Raw genomic sequence first — 24,950 nt, forward strand, 5'->3', positions numbered from 1 at the left:
ACGACAGAAGTACATTAGTTTGTATGTATATCTGTTTGTGTGAAATTATTATTGCAAATATCCCAGTTTTCTTCTCATAATTGCAACTATTGGTTTTCTTCTCATAATTGGAACTATTTGTTCAATCGCAGGTCCGATAAAAATCTATTTCCAACAATAATAGAGTAGAAAAAAATAAAATTAATAAATTTTCAATAATAAATAATTAAAAACTAACTTGCTAAAATAAAAATTGCCGATAAAATTATCATTTATTTTACATTCTTTTGAATAATATGTATATTGCACGTTATACATTATATATATATATGTATATATTTTTTCATTTTATGAATATATTTAATAATCATATATACATATATTTTGTAATTGCATGTAAATTAAATTATGATTAGTCAAAAATTAATTTTGATTATAAAAAATAAAAAATTTTGAAAAAACTGAATTTTTATTTATTTTATTTAATTTAATTATTATAAATTTTACTTACATCTATTTGTTAAAATGTATTAATTTTTGATTGTTTATTTAAAAAAAAACAAATTGTTAATAAATTCAACATTTTTGTATAATGCATTTAATTTTTACGGAATGAATTGTAAAGTATTGTAAAATATTAATAAATTATTACTAAAAATGTTTTTATACAATAAATTTTCATGTATTTAAATAAAATATATGATATATTTATTACTTAATTAAAAATGTACAGTTTATTTTTAAAATATAATGTAATCAATGTAATTTGTTATTATTTTAATTTATTTAATTATTTACTAATTACAAAACTTTAATTTATTTGAATAAATTAGATTATATTTTCATTACATGATTTAAAACGTACAATTAATTTTTTATTGACATATTTTTAATAAATCCAATTAAAAATCGATTTAATTTTTATAAAAATAATTTCTATTTCTTCAATTTTCTTAAATAAAATATATAATATTTAAATAGCTGATTTTTAAACCTCAATAAAACATAAATAGAAGTTCTTATATAATTAAATTAAATTTAGTTTATTTTTATATAATTAATTTCAATTTATTTAAATAAAATTTATGACATTTATAATTGATTATTATTGTTATGTATTTAATTTTTATTAAAATAAATTAGCAATTTTTAAGCAATCCAATTTTTGTATTTTTAATTGATTATTTTAAAATGTTAAAAATATTATATTAAAAATTTTTTGTATTATTAAATTATTTATTTTCAACTTTTTATTAAGTATATATATATATTAAATATTTTTATTATATATGATTATATATATGTATAATACACTAATAATATAATATAGTATATATAATATAAATATGTGTAAGTTCGCACGAATTACATTATTCTCTGGGAACGGATGTCTTTTGAGACATTATTATGGACGTCTTCGGGTCATACCACAGATGTCCTCGGGCCATATTACAGACGTCCTGGGGACATTTTATGGATGTTCCCAGGACATCTTCAAAACATTCTTTATCTCTTATAAATAAGTCGTGTACGATATTGTGGAACGTCCATAAAACGTCTTCGGGTTATACCACAGATGTCCTCGGGCCGTACCACAAACGTCCTGGGGACATTTTATGGATGTTCTCAGGACATCTTCTAAACATCTTATCTCTCATAAAGACGTAGACAATATTTTGGAACGTCCATAAAACGTTTGGACGTCCAAAAACTGACGTCATAAAATGGACATCTGAGGACATATGTGGTACGTCCCGAAGACGTCCATGTGTTGTGTGGGAATACCTTAGCTGGTGAGTACACAATTCATTGAGCATAATTATTATTTAATCAAAATGGAAAGAAGTAAATAATACGTAATAAATAATGTAAGTGAAATGTATTGTTATATATAATAATTTATGTGTATATTAATTTTTTCAGGTGCAGCCGGATAGCGTACTTAGCTAGGGTACAACACTGGTGAGTGAATTTGTTCACATGCATGCATGATTATAGAAAATATTGATCTTGTTAATTCGCCAAATTTTTTTAGTATATAAATAAATACTGCATTAGAAAGAATCACTGTATAGAATTAATCTTTTAAATATTATAAATTTTTATAATTTTTTATATTATGTCATTAAAATAATAGATATTATTGCTTTTTAATTGCCTTTGATAGTAATAAATTTATTAAAGGTTGGTTTATATTAGTTATATTAGTTATATTAGTTATATTAGTTACATTAATAATATTTATACATAATTTTACAAATAATTTACCACATTGAAAGGGAATAAGAAAAAAATGTATATACAATATATAAATAATGTATTTATTATTGAAATAGTTCACATCGTTAAACATGTTCTGCTTAGCAGAGGAAGGCACTGTTCTTCAAACTTCATTACTTTTTATTTTTCTATTAATTTTTCATACACGTTTCTATATAAATTTCTATGTACATATGTTACATATATTTTGTTTACAAAAAATGTTGGAGTACACGATTTGTATTAAGCGTGTTACTATATAAAAGACATAATTCTTGGTATCCAATTCTAACATAAATTACTACGTAAGAACCATTTGTATCTTTGTGTATCTTTTATATATATTTACAGTCGTGTAATAAACTCACGTCAATGTATTAGCTACCTATTTTAGTAGTCAGTCCGAAAAATCAGAAACGTTTTCTTCAAAGTATCGCTCACATCGATTAAAAATTGTTGGGTTGCGCCCACAAACTAGCCTGATTATTGAAAAAGGATATTCAATGCCGTATTCCGGCTGAGCCCTTTAAGTTTATGTGTGAGATATAATATAGTCAGAAATATCGAAAATATAACAGTCTATTTTATTTGACAAGTTCGATTAGCTTATAACGTCACGCTAAGATAAATATCTCACCAATACTTTTTACTAGCTTTATCGCTTTCAGAAAAATATTCTGATTTGGCTCTCGCACTTTTCAAAAGGCTCGCTTTGTTTTTTAGCATACGCCTTTTATATCTCGTGCCACACATTCATAATTTTCAATCATTCATACACACACTCTCATAATATTTTGGCAAATTTCAATTACATTTTGGTAGTCACCGCACTCGTGCAAACAATCATACTACATAAATCAGTGCTCGGATTAATCTAAACTTTTGCAGATCGATTTTTGTGGTCGATGGTTGTTTTTCTCTCCTTATTGCGCGCGCCGTAACAAGCTAAAGTCAAAGCCACCGAGTGTCAGCGGTGCTATCGGATTAATGAGTGAATTCTTCTCCTAGAAGAACCCTGATTATTTAAATTTATTTAAATTTATTTAAATTTAAAAAATTGATAAAGAATTAGAGATATTATAATAAGAAGATATTATAATATAAAGATATTTATATAAAGATATAAAGATATTTATAGAATATAAAGATATTTATAGAAATATTTTTAAATGTTTTTAATAAATGTTTAATTTTTTATAAATTTTCTTAAATAACCTAGGTTTTTTCAGGAGAAAATCCACTCATTAATTAAATAGCGCCGCTCATGACGCTCGGCGGCACTGGCTCTAGTTTGTTACGACGCGCACGATAAGGAGAAGAAAGTAGGAGTCGACCACAAAAATCGAAAAGCTCAGATTATTCTGAGCACTATTCGCATGCATTCATGATTTTTACAATTTTACAATACAATATCACGTTAATTTTTAGCTTTATACTGTTTCTCAGTTTATTCGCTTTCGGAAAAATATTCTTCTTCGATCTACTCGTTCTCGTCTCGCTCGGGAAAAACTCTCCTTAGATCTACGCACTTTTGTATCTCATGAAAAACCCTTGTTCTACTTTTTAATTTTGTTTTTTATATTTTGAGCCACACATTCACAACTCTCAATCACGCATACATGCATTCATAACATTTCTACAGCTCTCAATTACATTTTTATCCACGCTACACTCACGCAAACAATTATACTTCAATTATTTCCAACATTTTTTCTGATTTCTTTCTCATTTTCTCATTTTCTCACCCGCTTATTTCTCACGCACTCACGATTTTAACAATTTTACATTATTTCTGATTAATATAATCTGACTGATGCAACTGTCTTTAGGTAGCTATTTAATAAACGGATTGAGCAAATTCTTGTTCGATTTCTGACCGCTTCGATCTTGCCATCTTATTAAAAAAAACATGAAAATATGTTGAGATATTTCATTTAATCACATTTTGTCTAATGATGAAGAGAATTCATATTGACAATTATAAACTTTTTGATATAGTCTCAACCGATTACTTATTATTTATTGATTGTTAAGTCTAGCGGAAGGTCTTGCTCCATTTCGGTGACGTTCTCGGTCTTTACTCTGAGGTCTTGACCACACGTGTTAGTGGTATCTACGATGTTGCTCCACATGTTTTCCAGCCCGTACTGCAAATCCACTGAACCCAGCAGGTGTCGGAAGAGCGGATTCTGCGATTTGAGAATGAGATCCTGTAGAATTTTTGTCTTCTGTAGAATATTATCGTTGCTGTGGACGCAGCACTTGTGCCGACAGCAACAATCGGCACTAGTGTCCTTGAACTCTTCTTTCAGCGGCATCTGTTCCACCTTCATCTTCAGATCCTCCGCCCGTTTGATCACCGAATGCCTTACCGGATCGCTAATAATCGCATTCTCTTTTTTAGAGGGTGTACTATTGACAATCGAATCGATGTTTCTGTAATCGACTGTGGTACTCTTGGTACTGCTGCACTCCATAGGTTTCTCGGTCTTAATGGGAGTCGATTGCATTCCGATGCGCGGTATCGAATCAGGCACTCCAACGGGACTCGTGTGAGGCGACGATATCGTAGAACAGTCCTTGATGATGGTATTATTGGAAGCGTACATGGGATTCACCTGGATTCTATCTGGTATAATGTAATTATCATCGTACATTATCGGATAGATCTTTACATCTCGCTCGTACGGTTTCAGCGGAGTAATGTGTTGTTCTTGCTGATTGTACATGTTGTTCCATTCGACAAAGGTTCTCTGTTCCTCGAAGCTATTGCTAGCCTTCGGACTGGAACCCGATGTCGTGCTCTCGATGCTTGTGTCCTTCTTGTCTGATTCGGAGTGCGCGCTGCTGCTTTGCTTGTCGGGTGAGTTAATGTCAAACCTCGTTTTTTCTTGAATGTTGCTGTCGTCGAAGCTCTTTTCTTGTACCTTATCATTGTTGTTCACGTAATGCCGATAGGTTTTCACATGCTTTCTCAAGGATGAGGGATCGGTGTATCTTTTCGGGCAGCCCGGCACCTTGCAGCAATATGGCTTGTCTACGGCGTGAGTTCTGGTGTGCTTAAACCTGTCTGAAGAGTTCGAGTAGGCTTTGTTGCAACCCTCGACGGGACAGACGTAGGGACGTTCGCCGGTATGAGAACGCGCGTGGATCTTCAAGTTCTCCGCTCTACTGAAACTCTTATCGCACTGAAAGCAATGGTGCGGCTTTTCGTTCGTATGTGTGCGTACGTGGACCAACATCTTGTACCTGTAAGAAAGAGATATAAATGTTCATGAAGAATGCAAAGGTGATTTTTGTTACATGCGTATATTAGCATTGAGAATTTGAAAAAAAGCTTACCTCGCATTAAATCCACGTTCTCCTCTCGAGCATCCTTCCCATCCGCAATAAAACAGACCGCGCGGGCCAGGTGTTGCGTGCAACCTCGCAACATGTCCCGCAAGTTGTTCCAAGGACGTAAACCGTCGAGCACAATTGTGCCATCTATGAAAAATATAACATAATTGTATTCTCGACTACGATTTTCCGGTTTTCTAAAATTAACGATTACTTCACAAGTCACAAGTCTTGACTAATCAAAAATGATATATACAGATAATTTTCTGATGTGTTAAAGTATCGACATATGATTTGCGTCACAAGTATTCACCGACTTGTTCAATTAATGCCAATTCCGGCCATTCGACAATTGCCACCATTTGACATCAACTTATAATAAGAGAGACTGGAGTTTGATACTATTACAGTCAACGACAATAAATTCCATCGATTAAAAGGCACAGATATATCCGCGGAAGGTCGTGGATCAAGGTAATTTCGAATGATTTGATTGGCTAGAATGGTCTTTTTGTTTTCAATTTTTTAATTTGTGAAGAATTATACAACCAGCTGTAATATCATGTTCTAGCCAATAATAAAATTAGTCAATTTATTTAATACTACTTCAGAATGATAAATATTCTACATATACTAGCAGAAAGAACTATGTTTGAAGACAAATAGATGTAATGGAAATTTTTTTATTAGAACGTGTACACATGTTATCGAAAAAAAGACTTAGCAGTTATCTTGATTGATTAATTACACGCTCTTGCGTAAAAGAATTATCGGCGGTAAAAAGGAGGGAAACTGATTAGCAAGTAAGAAAACAGAAATTTTTCTTAACATTTAGAAATACACAAGTTTATTAACTTTATTGCTAATTCAAGAGAATTGTATATATTCGCGTTCGAATGATTGCAAAAAACAGTTATTGACAGTCTTCGTTTAAAGAACAGAAAGGAAATTAATCTTCGATCTAATCTTCGATCAGTTGACGATTTTTGAAAAAAAGTATAAACATCTGATGGTTGCTTGGAATCTATACATCTATGATATACGAGCTGGTCGAACGATTCGGCGAAATAAGATGAATTATTGATTCGATTATTTTTTAATTCGATTATTGTTTTAGAAAACAATTATATTCGCAAAAATAAATTCTCGAAATAGTTATGAGAAATTCGACAAAGCAATGATTTTTCTTTATCAAATAAATTCTACAGTATTTATGGTGTTCTCTGCAATAACATTACGTGCTTTAGCTTTCATGCGCCTATCACGTGAAAGAAATAATTTCTTCATGATAATCGCGTTCTCTGAAATTGTGATAGTAGAGAGCCTTCATTATCATTTTTTATTTATGTAACAAAGCTGAAACTTGATATACCATTGTGCCATTTATACCCATATATTTGAAAGATAAATTAATTGCAACAAAAATGTTTGCTGTATCACTGTTCAATGATTCATTACATTGCGAAATCAGAAGAGCACTTCCTAGTTTATTATCTAAAGACAATTACTATTATATCGTTTTGTGTCGAGTCTAAATTTTATCAAGAATACAAAGAGATATTAGAAATAAACCAAGCCAGTTGTGAACTTGTTTACTATTAGAAATACTGATTTTCTTTGCATAAAAATAAATTGTCTCTGGAACATTGAGTAGATCTGAAGTTCGATAAAATACAAGTCCGATAAAAGAAGGATCGAATTTCGATAATTTCGATGATTTCGACAAACTGTTAATCTCGAAGGATCTTGAAGGATTTTATGATAAAATATGTACTTGCGAAGATAAAGTTTAGCATTTTCTTAGTCTTCAAGAAATAGAAAGACCGCCGATATCAACCGAGATACGAGAAACTGGTTGTAACCGGTATGCGCGCGCGCGCAATACGCGTGAACGTACATAGATAAGTATATGCGCTTTTCTGTCGAGAGATAAATTAGTGTCATTTAAGGAAAAGAAGCCACAAATACAATGTTTGCGACAAAGTGCAAACTGAAGCAGAACGACGATTTGATTGCAAGTGCAGCGCATGCGGTAATTTCTTGATATGTAATCTAAATATGTAAGATACAAGACGCATGAAATATATTCCTTTACTGTTTTAATTCACAATAGATTTATCAGATAAGATTATCAGAGATTACGGATATAGAAAGAGGAAATATATAAGTACAGATCAAAAACAACTTCAATTTCACTTTGAAAAGGACAGAAGAAGAAGTAAAGCCTGAATTATTATGCATTGCGATATGCATACGATTGCGCATAAACGAGACGCGACGTCAATCAAGTTTAAGTATACCGACCAATCAAGAAATCTATGTTGCATTTAGATAATACAATTCTATATATCTTGAGAACTCTCGAAGTGAAAAGTTATATTATAATTTCTAAATCGTAAACAACGTTAGTTTAATTTTTAGTTTAATGATTCGAGTGATACGATGCATATAATACTTTTTCTATGACGTTTCATATAAAGATAACGAATTTCTTGGAAGCAACATCATATCGTGTCTTTATTTTCTGCGTTGTACTTGCTATTTTGTACTTGTGGAAATGTATGCTTGAGTTTTAGTGATCTTTAACTTCGATATTCAACCAATATAATATTGTACAAGTGTAATTTAAGCAGAAATTTGATTTTTTTTTCTTACCTGCATTTTAATTGAGCATTTTCACCGGTCCTGATGGTACCTAATTCCAAGCTCGAGCTGGACGCATCCGAGTCGCTGTGTGCCGGGCTCGGGGGGCCGTTGCCAAGAGGGCTCGGAGACACCCCCAACCCTAAGCTGGCTGGTGGCGAAGCCGCTAGTTCCTCCTCGGCCGGCATCCTTTGCGGCCAAACCGGAAGGTCCAGCGATGATTGGTGCTGGACGCTAAGGCTCCCGTAGTAGCTCGAGTCCGGGCTGGCGGAATAGCCGGAAACCGGGTTGTAAAAACCCGAGACAGCTCTTAGCAGGGTGCCCGGGTAACGAGCGGCGCCGTAGGGACCAACGTGAGTTGGCATTCTGCCCGGAACGTAAACGATCATTTTTTTCATTATTTTGCCTCCGACTTTATACCGTTGAATCGCCGATTCGCCAAAGACGTGCAGATTTCGCTCGATCCTTGCTTTAATTAGTGGCTCCGTTTAATTTGCGTTTTATGCAAACTTGATTATGCGTGTATATATAAACGTGTATGTATATATATATATATATATATATATATATATATGTAATTATAGTGAAAAATCAGCAGATACACACACGTGTGTCTCTCGAAGGAATTTCCGAATGATTTCGCTTTCCGCTCACTCTGATCCTGCCGCTCGAGTCTCGCTCTAATGATTTTTCACAGTGTATATTAGAGCATTATACCTTCCAATAATATTGTTGCTTTAGATAAATTTTCTCTAAGCAGTCAGAATTTTCGATAATGGCCACAATTCTCTTTTATAATGTTCGACTTTTTTTGAAAATTTCTTTAATAACAAAATTCGTTGATAGAATGTTTTCTTAAGCTAACTTGGCGAAATTTTAATCTTAATTATCAATATGAATTCTTTTGTTTAAGATTTTGTAATAATAAAATTGGTTGCTACCAATTGAATATCCTCCACTATATCGCTTTCTTTGCAAACTTACTCCAAATTTCTTGTCGATGACAATATATATCGTTACCAATTCAACTTTGTTTGCAATAATTTCTTGCAACAAACTCGTCTCACCACTTGCCCTCGAAAAATTCGCCTCACTAGCGATTTTCGATGGCACTGGGCCGTCGTCTTCGACGTACTTCCTCAAGCTTGCACCGCTGAGGAAAATTATTTGGCCATTGGATTCTGATACAAGACTTTCCAGGTCTTGCTGGGACACTTTCCTCTTTCCTGAGCACCGTAGATACGACAAGTCGCACGCGGCACAATACACATGCACACTACCTGACGCGCACCCTCTACCACGTAGTCCGAGTCCGTATCGTCAGATGTATTTGAACCGGTTGGACTTGAGTATACGGTAGCTCAAGAATTGCTTGCTGTACTTGATCGAGAACATAACTGGGCCGGACAACAGCGGTAAACGTATCATAAGACACTTCCGTCGTACTTCCGAATAGAGTCTTCGCGCTTGTTATTTTCACGGATATGTTTAATAACGTTGAAAGCTAAAAAGGACAATGCCTTAATGTCTTTATTCAGTTTATAATAAACGAAGTTGAGATAACAACTTAATCGATGCTAAGAGAATCCCATTTTTTCTGGTCGCGCGTTGCTTGGCGTTTACCAATCTCGAAGACGTTGTTGGAGAGGTGGAACAAGAAGCAAAAATCGCGGTCAAAGTTTGAGGAATGAAGCTCGATGACCCTTCGCTGAGTTGCTCGCCTTATAGCACACTGAAAGCTACGTACTATTTATCAGTTACCGCACTTTTTTGATAATCTACGCTCAAATACTTGAGATAAAAGCGCGATTTGATCAGAATTCGTACGAACGCTACTTACGAACATGAGGAATGTTACACTGATGGCGGTGACGGATGCACACTCTTATATATAGTCGTGCTATCGCCTGCATTGCCCCTCCATGAGCATCACTAATACAACGAAGCAGAATGATAACAAATTGTCACACACTCGTCGGTGGCCCCTTCAGTATGATTGTCTTGGCAGACGAGCAAGTATCCATTTGATTTGACGATGGGACTAATTGAACAGCAACTCGTTATAGAATAAATAACGCATATATATTGACATATATGTATTTAGAAAAATATCTAGATTTGATATATGTATTTAGAAAAATATTTAGATTTGATAATGACTGGACTAATTGCTTTTTACGAATTTAAAAATTCTGAAAAGATGGAATGGAAAACGAATCTTAGAAATAATTTTAAAATTCTAAAAAAAAATTTGATTTGACGATGGGACTAATTGAACAGCAACTCGTTATAGAATAAATAACGCATATATATTGACATATATGTATTTAGAAAAATATCTAGATTTGATATATGTATTTAGAAAAATATTTAGATTTGATAATGACTGGACTAATTGCTTTTTACGAATTTAAAAATTCTGAAAAGATGGAATGGAAAACGAATCTTAGAAATAATTTTAAAATTCTAAAAAAAAAAAAAAATGAAATTGGAGCAATGAGAATAAACAAAATGTATTGTCTGCTGTAGTCGGTCAAGACTCTGTTATGTGGAGATACATTTTACATAAGCAAAAATCACGAATAACAAATCGTGAATCATTCAGAGATTCGTGAGATGAAGATCGACCCGCGTTGACCCACGAAAAAGAGGATGATAAATAGGGAATTATGAATAAGGTGATATATGTATGGTTGCTCGGTTACCCCCCGCGATATAATAGTGACCTGCCGAATTTTGCGAGGTCCGAATTTTGCGAGGCGTATCGTTGATTTCGCTTCATGTGACTTATTGCTGATTAGCTCGATCGAGAGCACGAGTGGGAACAAAGTCCGCGTATATTTTTCATAATTGACGTCGCGTTATCTACCGTGTTAATACGTCGGTGTGAATGGGCGGGCTGACTGCAAGCTGAATCAACAGACGCCGTCGACGTGGTCTGGTAATTTCTTCTCGGCGGCGAAATCACGCGCTCGCGAAAAATGACGACAGCGACCCTGAATGTCGGCGGTTTTCTGTCCGGGGGGGGGGGGGAACCTCGTCATCAGGAAGTGGCTATTTGTCGTCGTTTCGAAAGGCGACTCGAGTGAAGGTCACCGCGGTCTTGTTGAAGAACACGTTTCTGCCCGATGACGCAATTGATAACGACAGCAGGAGCGATTTGCGTCTTTGCGCGATGCTTAAAAGGAATGATTGGAGCACCGACGACGATCAGAGCGACGATATTAGAGTGAATAAAGAATAATGATACTTGACCGTAGGCGCGAGCTTTATAATTGGACGAGCGCACGCCGATGATGATCGCGATGATCTCGTCTCGTGAATATGACGTGACCTCGGAGATCAGCAGGATCGTTAAGCAACACGATGTTGCCTGGTAAATATGTTCAACTATATGCAGGATTCTTGATGCACGGAGCGATGTCCAATATAGATTCGTTGATATAAAAAAAGAGAGATCGATATATCTGCTATCATTGATCCGCAGCCTTTTATAGCGTCGCAGAATATCGGGTGAAGCAGAGGAAAAATACAGGGTTATATAATTTAATTTTGTCACGGTCTATTTGTCACATCAATACCGAATGATTTCGCAAATATGGTTGGTAGTTTTAATAAACTGTCGTGAACATTAGTTGCTTTCAAATCTCATCTAAGTATTTAAAATTGATACGTTAATTGGAAACGATAATGTTTTCCTTAGCTAACTGCGGACACTAATCTTTTAGGCACATCCTTATTAGTTTCTAAGACGACTGGTCAAGGTGATATTATTTTTATTCTCAGTGTACTCTCAATAACACGTGTTAGAATCGTTATCTAATACAATTACTTCAACTTCTATCATCCAAGTGCTTTATTTGAATTTTTTAATATAAACAGAAATTATTTTGTGTAATTAGAGATTTAGTTTTAAGGAAAAGCGACGCTCTATTATCTGAAAATTTGTTTATCTGAACGCTTATCTTTCTTTATTAGATAACAAGGTTCTATATTTAGAGCATGGAAAGTGTTTAATTCTCTATTTGCCGTTTCATTTGTTTGTCATGTTGTATCGTAAAGCTGTAAACGTATTTAAATGCTACATTAATTGAGGTATTTAAACCTCTATTGTAAATTGTAATATCAAAAGCGATTTATGGAGAGATCACTTTGTTTCTGAGTAGAAAATACGTTTTCTCTTGTAGACACAACAGATGTCGTAAACGCACACATAAGATAATGATCCATTCTCTACAGACGAAAACGAGAACGTCTCTCAGACGAGCCTTGTTCCGTTTTCCATCCTGTAGAGGATGGTGCTGGAACGCGGTGCATCACGCAATCGGATATCGACTTTTCTTCTCGAACACAAAAAGAAAATGGAATTAATGATCCGTGAAAAATCTCTCTTACCGCGCTATGCTATGACTGTTCCGCCATCGATCGTCTAGTGATTGTATTTTTTTTAATTAATTATTTTTTAGATTTTACTGTTTACAAATTTTTTATAGAGATATTTTTTCTTACATTGTCCGTTCAATATTGCAAATATCAAATATCGCTTGGTCGCGACGCTTCTTCGCCGGGGTGCTAATTGAACGGTAATCTAATCTTGTCGCGACTCAGAATCCACAAGCGTCTGACGGTTTGCAGTAAACAAGTAATAAACAAGTTTCTGACTTATCGAAATCAAGATGCACCTGTTATCGACCTGTTCGCGGTTTTCAATATCGTGGGAAAGCGTTTCATCTTAGCAACGTAATTGAAAAAGAAACCGTAAAAAACAATATTTTATACAATTGTTTATATTTTCCGCGATTAATATTTCCGTACTGTCGTAGCGTTAAAATCGCTTATCGCTTATTTATAAATTTATAATAAACAATTTTTCGTAGAATTTATTTTATCTTTCCTTCTTAAAAAAATAAAAGAACAATTTTGCAAAAATTATGCGAAAACATGAGGGAACATATATTCACACATTATCGACACTGACTTTTTGATAACACGATTGAGGGGGTCTTCTTACATTAAGTGCGCCTGGTAACCAAATGAACACAAATTTACTTAACACGATTTCATTAATATAGCAACTCAATATCGCTTATACTGTCATTTGTTACTGCTGTCTCGTCATAAATTCGAAGTAAAATGTAACAAAATAATTTACGCAACGAGATAAAAAATATAATTTGCATAATATATACATTATAAGATAATTTTCTTACGCTTAAAGCCATTATGTAATACATCACCGGGATGTATATACGCTTTTATGTGTAAATGTTTTTTCTGGGAATCGGCCTCATTTTCCAAGGCACTTTTAGCCCTTTTACGTGAAGTCATTATGAAGTCAGGCAACGAAGGCTTCAACCGATTTCACAGGCGTGCTGTGATTTATACCGGCACGCTTTGAGCGATACTCAATTCTTGATTCATCCTCCGAGAAAAGTACCCCCAGCGACCTCACCTCGGTGCATTAATGAATATTGTATGGCCACCTTTCTTGCCCTAGCTGCCCCTCCCCCTCTCCCGACTCTCTTTGCAACCACTGGTTCCCACCCTTCATCTCGGATGACACCCCACAGACCGGGCTGCTGGCGTCGGCGTGCTTTGATCTCGGGGAACGCGGCGAACAGGTAGAAGAAATCGAGAAGAGGACGGAGAGAGTGAGAAAGCGAAGGAGACAGAAGAGTGGCGGAAGAGGGAAAGGAAAGAAGGAAGATCCCGGCCCGACGGATGGAGATTCCACGGCGGCCAACGGAGGAGTCGGGCCTGACTCTAAACTCGAGAAATATGTTCAGAGTTTTTAGATTGAGATCCGGCAGAGATAGTCCTACGCCCCCTCTTCCTCTCTGCCTCCCACTATCTTCGCCTCTGCTGCTTATGATGTGTCCGAGGCACGCCGAAAGAGATTTTATTTCTCTCCACCGCGCCCCCTCGATTTCCCCTCCTTTCCTTCTCTCTCTCTCTCTCTCTCTCTCTCTCTCTCGCACAATCAGATCTTTCATTTAGATTTGATTCTCGTACTTTCCCTTAGGGATACCATCGGGCCCTGAAATCTTCCGAAACTCTCCGCTCACCAACGAAGCGACCATTTCGGTAGCTGTTGCGTCTTCTGGAGCCTGTTTACGACGATTGTGAAAAATTGATCCGCCTCTCGCTAGTACAAGTTACGCGACGGCGGTTTCGCATTTAACGCTGCCGCGGCTAATAATTTCTTTTCGACATTCCGAATGTCTACTTAATTAAAATTACATTCGAGATTCCGCGCTGGCCATGCGATAGTAAAATTTGGCGGTGCGTTTTATTTAAGCGCAACATTATTTAACTATCTTTAAGAGGATATTCCATTCTTCCTTAAATTCTTCTCTCTAAATTAGAGAAAAAGTATAAAGCGCCTACGTTGAGTTTAATGAATTATTGAAGCTAGGCATTATGTATATCTATGTATATGTTATGGACAAAGTGATGAATGAGGCATTATGCATAATGTCCGGGGCCGGTCGGGCAGAGTGATAAATATTTATTAATCTATCGCTTTAATCAGGCGATATAAATAAAAATAAATATAAATAAATATATTTATTTATCACTCTGCCCGACTGTCTCGGACATTATGCATAATGTCTCATTTATCTCTTTGTCCATAACATATATATAAATCTTCTATCAAATATTAATTTATTTTAAAGCTTTCTCAATGAGGGTGGGGGGGGGGGGGGAAAGCTTTATAACAAATTTATTCTGAGAAAACTTTGGAGGAAGAAAATTAGAGCGCCCCATGCTTTGTTAGAGACCACTTTCAGCCACGACGAGGTGGGAAACCGAATATATAGATCGCGTGGCACTTTGCGTGTGGTTCGCGTCACAAAAATACGTCAAAGGGGGAAGAAAGGGGGTACACGATCTCCCCGTTGCACAGCCTCGGTGGTTTTACTGTGACTCACAGCGGGGGTTGGAATACCCGTGCAGCGTACGTAGCGCTCGATTCTTTTCGTCGTGATTTTTATTTAGCCGCGCTGTCGGGGAGGCTACGTCGAAAGAGATTGCCTTTTTTTTTATTTTCTATTCTTTTGAAATCCCGCTGACGGCACGGAGCCGACGACCGATAGTCGCACGGCGGTCGAGTGCCGTGAGAGAAACATATGGAAGAGCGGCTTCGATCTCCCTCGTAAACTCTTAAAATTTTTCAAGCGATTTTGTTGTACAAGTCGATTTCGTTGTGCAAATGACGCTAATACAACGTACATTATTCGTTCCACGCCGTACGCACACCACTTTTCGCCTACCGTGCGAAAATTACTTCTATTCGACTTCTAATTCGTTCGAAAGGCACGAAAATACGGGGTACAAACGGATGAGACTTTGTCGGGAAGTCGTCCTTCCGGGCGATCCCGAGTGGAGTAACCCGAAACCACGGACAAGGTCAGCAACAGAGCCGGGGATGAACGACGTATCCCCTTTTTGATTTACCGCACTTAAAGACGGAATATTAATATCGGAATGGCGTGCGCCGTCTTCGACCTTCCGGCGCGGTACACGCGTGTGCGTTCACCACGGATGTAGTCGCGTATGCGCGCACACATAGATATGTAATGCGTATTACGTACGGGACAGGAGGATGGCTACCGGTCGCAGCAGGAGAGCACGGCGGGGGTCCTCTACCTCCACGCCGACTCGAAACCTTGCTACCGAGGAAGAAGTGAACTTTCATCTCCGGCTGCGTCTTTCTCCTACTCGCGCACCTTCTCGTTTCCTTTCTCCCCGCATACGTATATCCGTCGGAGTCTGTTTCTCTTCTCCGCAGTCTCCCCTCGCCTTCCGACGATCCTCGAGGCGCTATCGTGCGTTGATTCTCATCGGTTCTGCTCGGTCATGTGACCGATTTATAAAGGCAGGCAGCGGCAGACGGCGCACCACTTGTTTGCCGCGTCTTGTCCCGCGAGCGGTACCGCACTTCCGTTTTTTTGTGGGTCTCCGACCAATTAAAATTTAGGGTACCGCTGCAACTGCGGGAGTAATGCGGTTACCAATTTAAAATATCTGTGCCGATTGCGCAGCGCGCATTGCGCGGTTATGGAGGCGATAAAACATCTGTACGTAACGCAGCACATGTAATTCGTAAAAGAAAGAAATAAAGAGATCGTGATACTTTTGAAAAAGTCTTTTCGAACAAGCAGTGACCACTCGTTCTATGATTCTAATAAAAAAGTTTTATTTTGAGATCTAAATGCGCTCTTTTTTTTACGATGAAACTTTCTACTATCTGCTTAATAATATCAAGGAAGATAAGACTTTTAGAAATGATCTTATTTTTCTTTGGAAGATTATGATTTATGGTCGTGTGAAAATATGAAGACGTTATCGCGATGCGAATGAAGGCAATGGACAACAGAAGTCTGACCGATGTCGTGTAAACACTACGGGGGTCTGACGAAGCTCTGGCCCCGACGGCGACGAAGCGCCGCGCGGTCCGCTTACTCGGCGCCAGGGGCCTATTAAAAATGATGCTTAAAGAACGAATTATGGAAATGAGCCGTTATACCAGCTCCGGGCTCCCATATTACCGACGACTTAGTCCGCTCGCGTTGAAATTACAGGTTGCGAGCTCCCTACTCGCTATCCTCTTACCCATTCGTCCACTCCTAAGCCGGGTAAGAGGGACCACCTCTTTTGGGGTGGAAACATTACATACATTACGTTGATTTTCGAAATTGAAGATTAAATCCTCCCGCCGTGGGAGGATTTAATCTTCAATTAGCCCGCATTACTCCCACTTCTCGCTCTTCCTACGTTCTCCTCGCGAGGATGATCTCAAGCGCGTGCGCCCGATACGCGATCATCACTTCTTGCATCGCCGGAACGAAAGAACAAGACGCTAATTAAATAATTTTTTTCTATTGCATTACTAAGTTATCAATGTTACATCGCTGATTATGCCATTGTAGTGTTACTATATTGCAAATGCATCGTGTAGAATGATTTTTAAAGCTTTTGTAATATTTTTAATAGAAATCAAGAGCTTATAAAGCTTTATTCTCGTAAAAAATATTTCTCTGAAACGAAGTGTCAGTCACCGATTTACAGAAAGCCCCATTGTATATCTTTATCTTGCCCGAAAACGGCAGGACCTTACGGAGAGTTCAAGAGGTCAAAAATAAATAGCACACGGAGATTCCCGGTATCTACAAATATTTCTCTGACTGTGCCGCGTTACATGAATGCTCAACTATCGGGACCATCGAAAATCTCACCTTCGCACGTTTCTCAATTTCTGAAAAGAGCAGCGTACAACGTGTAACGTAGAAAAGAAAATATTTGCCAACTCCCTCTGTTTGTACGACGCGCAGGAATGTCTCGGCTACACGGGAGGTTCGAGGAATATTTTTGCAAACACGAACACGTCAGGTCCAAAGCCACGCATTCTTCTCCAGAAGATGCATTACCTTCCGAAACTGATATACTTAACTACACGGCATTCCTGTGCAATATTCTTGCAAGATCGGTGAAAATTAAATGTCGCGCGTCAACGGATAAAAAAAAATATTTGTAATAAATTCTTAAATTACACGTAACATAATAATCTAGACACGTTAAAGCAACTTTCGTATAAATGCACAAAATTGAAGTTCTCAATCTGTCTAGCAAAATGAATCACATATTGACACTTTCAGTAAACCGCAATAAAAAACCCATTCTAAATGTACGAGGGAAAACCACTTTAGGCGGTCGTGTTTAAGCTTAGAAAGACGATGTAGTATAAAGGAATCGAGGGACAGAGAGTATTTCTAGACCATGCCAATATCTACAGCACCACTGGGTAACTTCTGTGTTGGTGTAACGAATCGCTAAACTGGACTGCATTGACAAATGATTCGAACATTTCGTGTCAGAAAAGCCGTAGGACCACCCACATCGAATACTGCCGTCATATGCTTTCGTAGTTCCTTTTTCCTCTTTCCATTTTTTTTATATTTTCTGCCATTTCAAGGTTAAGGTCGTGGTAAAATCTGTGAGTCTAAAAATGGCGCAACCCTTCTTTCTACAAATTTCAATGAAATTTTATTTCCACTATTAAACATAAAATTTCCACTACAAAAACAAAACAAAAAAAATATATATATATAATTAGAAAATCATCAGAATTTATTATTTTAATTTTTCATGAATTCGTCAGGCTTTTTAACGAAGTTCATAATGTGCACATAACTTTCAAGCGGATTGTTATATTATTTAACTTCACGTGATGCGCACTTGTATAAATTGATGTCCATCTTTGTTTATGTAAAAATTGATCTTTACATTGATGATAATGGACTCATTAAGAATAAAGTTTGATCAGCCACTTAAAACTTGAAAATATTTTTTTAAACTTTGTGCATACATAATTATTATCATTTCATTTAAGCGTGTACATTGTATTATAATTAATGATTTGTACCAAATTATTGATTTTGATAATTTTAAAAGAAACGCGTCTTATTCTGTTTAATGGCAGACATAGAAATGTATCACTGACAAAACTATAATGTTTATTTAATTAGTTACTCAGTTAAGCGACTGCGCACACTTGCTTATCATTCCGCTAGATATTATTTTTAAGAATAGATTAGTGTTTAAAAATTTATTGCTTTTTAAAGCTAATCTAATTGACGACATATAAAAATAAGAGTAAAGAAAATCATTGTAGAAGTGGCGACATAGTGTTGCGTAATATCTTTTAAGTACGTATCTCTCAACGAGACTATCGTCCTTTCAATAATAGCGCAAACACACAGCGCCCGCATCACGCTCGGATATCTCGCAATTGAGCTACATGTATGAAATGTTACCTGTTAGAAAAGTAGATTCACAAAAGCAATTAATTGACAAATTAAGAAATTAATAAAAAAATCTAAATAAAATAAATTATACGGAGATCTATGAAATAAAGGAGAAAAGAATAAATATTTCTGGAAGTCAAATTATGAATAAGCAAAATCCTCTGTGGTTTTAAGAATTCGTAAGATAAAGAATCCACGGAATTAACGATGCACTTTAGAGATCCTAAGAAAATTCGAAGAATTTTATTCTGTACCAAAAATTCGTATTATTATAATGATATATAATAAGATCACTTTACGAAGTGCATTAAATTCCAAGTGCCGAGAGTGACAACGACGTTCGCAGAAGATATCTACTACGACGAACTAAAAAACGTGGAATGCAATCGACGGCGACTTTCAGAATCTCCCTAGGGGGGTTTCGCGTAGAGCATGCATAGCTTCGCAAGCAGTTCTACACATTGCTTGCATGTGCATAGAGTTCTCGAGTCTTCTCAAGCTTTGGGGGCCTTCTCGGGGACGTCTCCACGCGACGTAAGACACCGTAGCATACCACACACAACGCGACACCTCAGCCAACCGAGTTGACCGAGGACTCCGCCAGGACCACACACGAAGGATCACCCCCCCCCTCCCCTAGTCTTTTTCCTCTTTCTCTTCGCCACTTGCCTCCGCGCGCGTCCTTCCTTGTTCCACGGGAAAATAAAAAGACGGGGTGAGCAACGCCGGTGGAAGAACGCGCGCGCGGAGAAGAAAACCGAGAGGAGTCACTTAACCATCATGCCATTAAGCACGCTCGAAAAGGAGCCTTAAAAAACGCGCAGCCTCCCGTCCGTGACGCCTCGTTACGGGATCAACACGGAAAGTTGGGAGTTGTGCTCAATTGAAATCGTAACTGCCGCTTGAAACTAATAAGAGCAATGCCGCAATTGTCGTCTGGAGGAGTTAAATACAACGGATCAAAACATTTGTATCATAATGTTTCGGAGGCATTAAAAATATGTAGGGTTAATCATTTATTTCGGCATAGAATCAATTATAATCGATTATTAATTGAAATATTTTATTAAGCAGGATCGATCATTTTTTTGAAATCTTTCCTATAATGACAGCGAAACTGTCGATACTGACAATATAAACTGTGGGTCTGTTACATGATGCTGTCGTGCAACAGAAGTGACAAAGAGCAACTATGACGAACTGTTTGTCTAGAACTCATGCGGGCTAGAAAGATCATCTAGTAACACGCCTGGCGGGAGGGCTTCCCGCATTGTTACTAATTGCACATTTCCAAACGCTATTCTGGTGGTCTATTGTCCTCTTTACAACAGGCCCGAGCATTGTCAATGACAGCGAAATCTTTACTACCACCCACCTACGAGCGGAACTAAGGCTATTGCCTTACAAAAGCGCTTCTTCGACTATCGCTTGCGGAGCACCGCTCGCCGAGACTGTTTTTGCAAGCTGAGAGAAAAGAAGAGAGGTCGATCAGTCAACCAAAACATTTCATTGTTCTGTTCATGGAATGTTTTGAGTATTCATGTGACCTCTTCGCTTGCGAAGGCCAAAATGAAATCTGTATCCTTGCAGCACGGTATGGATCACTATTAACAAGGCGCTATTGACGCAGACAGTCCGCAAAAAACTCAATACAATGCAGGATGCAACGAACGCAATCGGAATTTCCTATCAAATGCTTTTGGTTGAAATCGGGCGATTCCGGTATTATTAATACGCCGCGATTCGGAACGACAAGGGACGGGGAAAAAAATTATCCGACGGTCGCGCTCATTCCGATACGCTAAGAATAAATAATCGAAACAATTAAATACGTGGCTGGCGACAGTATTTTCTGACAATTGTGTGCTACATTCAGTTTGTATATTCTATTCAAATTCCACTGTCGTACGCTGAGCATTAAAAGCGCGCGCGATGTGTAGTCGAAAAATACGCCAATTTTTGCAAACTTATAAGCTCTCATTCGCGAAGCTGAATGGCCAGAGCAAAATCTCAAGCCTGCGACAAAAGAAACCGTTAAGCATTCGTCACTCTCCTGAGGACTTACCGGCGCACCGGTTGCTCGGAAGCTCGTGGATTCCCACGTGGGCCGGGCGTCGACGGATGCGGGCCGAAAATATGCAAATTTATATGCGTACCTATCCCCGTGCGCGATTCCTCATCCTGCCGGGCTGCTTGACTGCTCGGTTTACCCACTTGCGCTTGAAGCCCAAAGATCTATGAGAGTCTGCCATTCTCTCTTTTTCTCCGGAGTCATTAGCATATGTGACCATAAATGAAACCTGTCTTGCCTATCCCGCGTAACAATAGGACAATCGCATCGCGCAGGACACAAAGGCGTCGTATGTGTCCCTACGTGCATATACATATGCACCCTCTCATAGGTCCCGCCGACTTTCCTTCGACTCCCTCCGCGTGCCCCCGTTATCCTTCTTCCTTCCTGATGCCGCGAAATGTCTCGGCCAACGGTCCTGCGACAGGATACCGGTTCCGGCGAGCATCCTGAAGCGGGACGTTTCGTCCTGCTTCCAGGCGACGTTGCCGCGCTATTGTCTAGTTGAGATTAGGTGAATTCGAAAAATGACTCAGGCGAAGCTGGAAACCGTGTAACGGTCGCCGGTGAGTTCATAGGTGATCATCTTTCTGGATTCCTTTTGAACGAACCTGGGTCAACGGCCGTGCAAGGCGGAGATTTCTAGGGACTGGACCGATAGGAGATCCTTCCATGAGTACATCGGATGATTCGTTACGAGGATCAGGATTTTTTTTAGCGATTTATTCAACCAACGAGCGCTCTTTTCGCAAAACGAAACCGATAACAGTTGAAAAGTAGTTTCAAAATTTTTATTCTTACGCGGATGACAAGTTATCTAATATCAAATCTGTGTGCTGCAAATAAATTTTTATAATACATTTAATATATATCTTTATATATTAAATTTGGACAAGTTCTTTCAAACAAATTTTAGATAATGCATCAAAATGCAAGAGATTTTACGAAATACGTTAATGCACCTCGCTTTTCACATCAAGATCTTTTCACATCTTCGTTTCCGTAAGAAGATTCTGGGGACGGATAGACTCCCACACTCTGAATGAATTGCACGGATCTTTACGCAATCTCATTGAACCCGCCGTGGGTCACATTGTTGTCGAGGCACGATGCATTCAGAGGATCTCTCGTACCTGACCTGAGATAATTCCGTCCCAGTACTGTGTGCGCTTTATCCCAGGGGATCTGGTACATCGCAGGACCCCCCTTGTATCTCTCCCGCGGATTCGAAAATGCCTATGCTATAGGGGTCCTGCCCGAAGGTACCCCATTCTCGCTCTGCTTTTTCCTTTTATCTGTCATTCCTCCCCTCGGTCTGTCACGCTATGACGATTTTCCTGGCAGCGACAATGTTTGTCACCCCCTATTTTTGTTGCACGTGACGGGAGAAACTCTGCGTTTCCTTTTCAATTCGGAAAATGTATCGTTTCAGGCTTAAGTCGATTTTCCCAAGGATTTTCAATCAGTTGCATCGAAGACGTTAGCAAAAAATATTTATTCGTCAAATAAAGCAATATCTTTGTGAGAGAATTTGCACGGAAGTTATCGAATAAAACGTATCCCACGTTTTTTAGCTATAAATAAGACAAGATCGAGCATTTGTTGAGGCAGGTCGTACTACAGAAAGAATAATAAATATTGTAGTGTGTTGAAAGATAACGAATAGAACCTTGTCAATTCAAAATTAGATTTTGTCACGTCGTGTAGATTCTGTTTTAAAGTTTCTTTTTGTGTCGAATATAATAAACTTGTTTTTGTGTATCGCACTACAAAAGAAAAGTTATTTTTTCACGTGATTTCGCCTGAGATTTTCTTTCAGCAATTTTTTTAACATATTTACTTAGCACATATTTGATTGACATTGTTAATCCTATATCAAATAATGATGCATATTATATTTTTGTTTTGCAAATATTGCAAAATATCTTGTAATATGAATGGAAGGCATCGGACGATGAACGAGCATTATAATCTGCATGTCTTTGGTCGGTTGCGGCGTACGCTGTAAATTTGTAAACGCAATTCGTCCTTCGTAACCTTCTCACATCTACGAGTTTAGGAAACTGGTTTGAAAGGTCTTCCGGAGCTGTCGTTTCGTGGAATCTCGGAGAGATCGATAGCTCTCTTCGAAAATTTGATCGCGATAAATCGTGGATCGTTTTCGGTACGTTGAACAAAAAATAAAAAAAGTAAAACAATCTCCCGTATAGAGATGACAGCTTTGAAAATCTTATCCGACCAGCCAGATCCCGATGTGGCTTCTTCATAATATATAAATTTAAGTTTAAAAATTTCCGTAGCATCAAATTTCTTTCCTTAAGTTTTTTATTATATCTATTTTAGCCTCTTGTTAATTGTACAAATTACCTAATAGTTTTTACAATTTATTGTGAATTTGACATATTTTACGCATATGAATTTTTTATTTACCTTGTGCGTTACAATATTATATTGTATTGACATTTAAGTAAAGTATAAAAAGGATAGAACTTGATTTTCGTAATGAATTCTTATACATAAAGAATCAGAATATAATTTGAATATCAAATTTCAACCATGTAAATTTAACTACAACTCGAACAAAATTGTTTAAATCACAATTTAAGTGTAATTATTGTTATATTTAACATATTACATCATCGTGAACCACGTGGTCCTCACTGAATTTTCCACTCGGGTCGTTTCAAATAAAATTTTTCATACTTTTTATTTGTGATATCTTTTGCTGTACAACGCATTTTGTATGTTATACGAAAATTTTTATAATTATTGTATACTATGATATATCTTATTAACATATAATAAATTTCACAACGTACGTAAATGGCAAGTTATATAAAATCACAGCGGCACGAAACGTGTTAAATGCTATTTTTAAATTATACATTTATGAAGAAGCTACATCGATTTCCGCTGAAGAATGAACACGTTTGTAAAATAATTTATAACTCACCAATAGCAGATTAGCCGGTTTCAGATGTTCTTTTAGATTATGGAAATCCAAGTGCGACTCGCGGAAAAACCCCTCGCAACACAGGTGTCGCCTCACCTCACAAGGAAGGTGGATCTTCGTTCCACTTACCGCGGAATGCTATATCGTCTACGCGATTAATGACGATTCGTGTGCCGCACACTCCGAACCGGCGTTCAACCACAGGAGATCGGCGAGAATCTCTACCACGTGGTCGCGCCGTGGCTTCTCGCACACAAGTAACGAGATATTTACGTCATGTGACGTTAAACTTCTTCGTGGATACTTCGCGGTTGTGATTTCACGCTTTCCTCAGAGACACGTGCGAGACGTGGGAGGTAAGAGAAGAAGAAAAGGAAGAGCAGGGAGGTGAAGAAGGAAAAGGAGAGAATCAAGTATAAATCCTTCTCTCTTTCTCAACAGAGGAATTAAAGTCTGGAATCGAACCGCCGGTTTCCAAGGATGCTCGGTTCGAACTGAAAGCATGAAGAGGTCCCTCACGAGTCCTCGGCTCGGGTGTGGGTTTTCGGTTCGTTTTTCCCTTTTTTTTCTCTTCATCACTCTCGCTCCACGATCAGCTCTCTCTCTCCTTTCCTCTCTTTTTCCCTCACATCTCGCGCCTCTTTCTTTCTCACTATGTGGGTTTGGTCTCCTGGTCTCCGTTTACTTGCCAGCTCACTCGCTCCTTTTCTTTCAGAATGAGTCTCTCTTTCTCCTTCCTTCGTCAGGGTCGGTGTTGCGTTTATGGGCCCCTCAGGCCCCCGATAGGCAGTCGTCGTACCATTGGGAGAGGGAGTCCGAGCCTAACTTAACCTGACCGAAACACCCTCCCCACCACGTGTTACCCTCAACCCCTACTTCGAGCACGATCCACTGCGGA

General features: G+C 37.7%; 2 protein-coding genes across 5 annotated transcripts in view; one reads left to right on the forward strand and one right to left on the reverse strand.

Annotated features, from left to right (window-relative positions):
- Positions 1–24,950, forward strand: part of LOC105670704 (short-chain dehydrogenase/reductase family 16C member 6-like) — a 78,204-nt gene that overhangs the window by 17,656 nt on the left and 35,598 nt on the right. For all 3 annotated transcript variants that reach the window (XM_067347676.1, XM_067347677.1, XM_067347675.1), the window contains exon 2: positions 1,903–1,941. The gene's annotated coding sequence lies outside the window, so the exon portion shown is untranslated. The remainder of the gene's footprint in view (positions 1–1,902; positions 1,942–24,950) is intronic.
- Positions 2,280–24,539, reverse strand: LOC105670702 (zinc finger protein GLI1). Of its 2 annotated transcripts, XM_012364369.2 has the most exons (4): positions 24,053–24,539; positions 8,233–8,586; positions 5,581–5,724; positions 2,280–5,487 (listed from the first exon to the last, which is right to left on the reverse strand). In XM_012364369.2, the coding sequence occupies exons 2-4, from the start codon at positions 8,583–8,585 to the stop codon at positions 4,254–4,256; spliced, it is 1,731 nt and encodes a 576-aa protein (XP_012219792.1). In that variant the 5' UTR covers position 8,586; positions 24,053–24,539; the 3' UTR covers positions 2,280–4,253. The 2 variants fall into 2 exon arrangements, with proteins under 2 accessions (XP_012219792.1, XP_012219791.1); XM_012364368.2 differs by lacking the exon at positions 24,053–24,539 and having other exon boundaries at positions 8,233–10,358.

This window comes from Linepithema humile, chromosome 1 (genome assembly GCF_040581485.1).
Source record: "Linepithema humile isolate Giens D197 chromosome 1, Lhum_UNIL_v1.0, whole genome shotgun sequence".
Lineage (NCBI taxonomy): Eukaryota > Metazoa > Arthropoda > Insecta > Hymenoptera > Formicidae > Linepithema > Linepithema humile.

Excerpts from the sequence above, each read along its gene's own strand:
- LOC105670702 (XM_012364368.2), bottom strand. The coding sequence starts at position 8,618 with ATGAAAAAAATGATCGTTTACGTTCCGGGCAGAATGCCAACTCACGTT. Across the intron at positions 5,725-8,232 it reads AATGCTCAATTAAAATGCAG|ATGGCACAATTGTGCTCGAC; the intron begins GTAAGAAAAAAA and ends TATTTTTCATAG. Across the intron at positions 5,488-5,580 it reads GAACGTGGATTTAATGCGAG|GTACAAGATGTTGGTCCACG; the intron begins GTAAGCTTTTTT and ends TCTTTCTTACAG.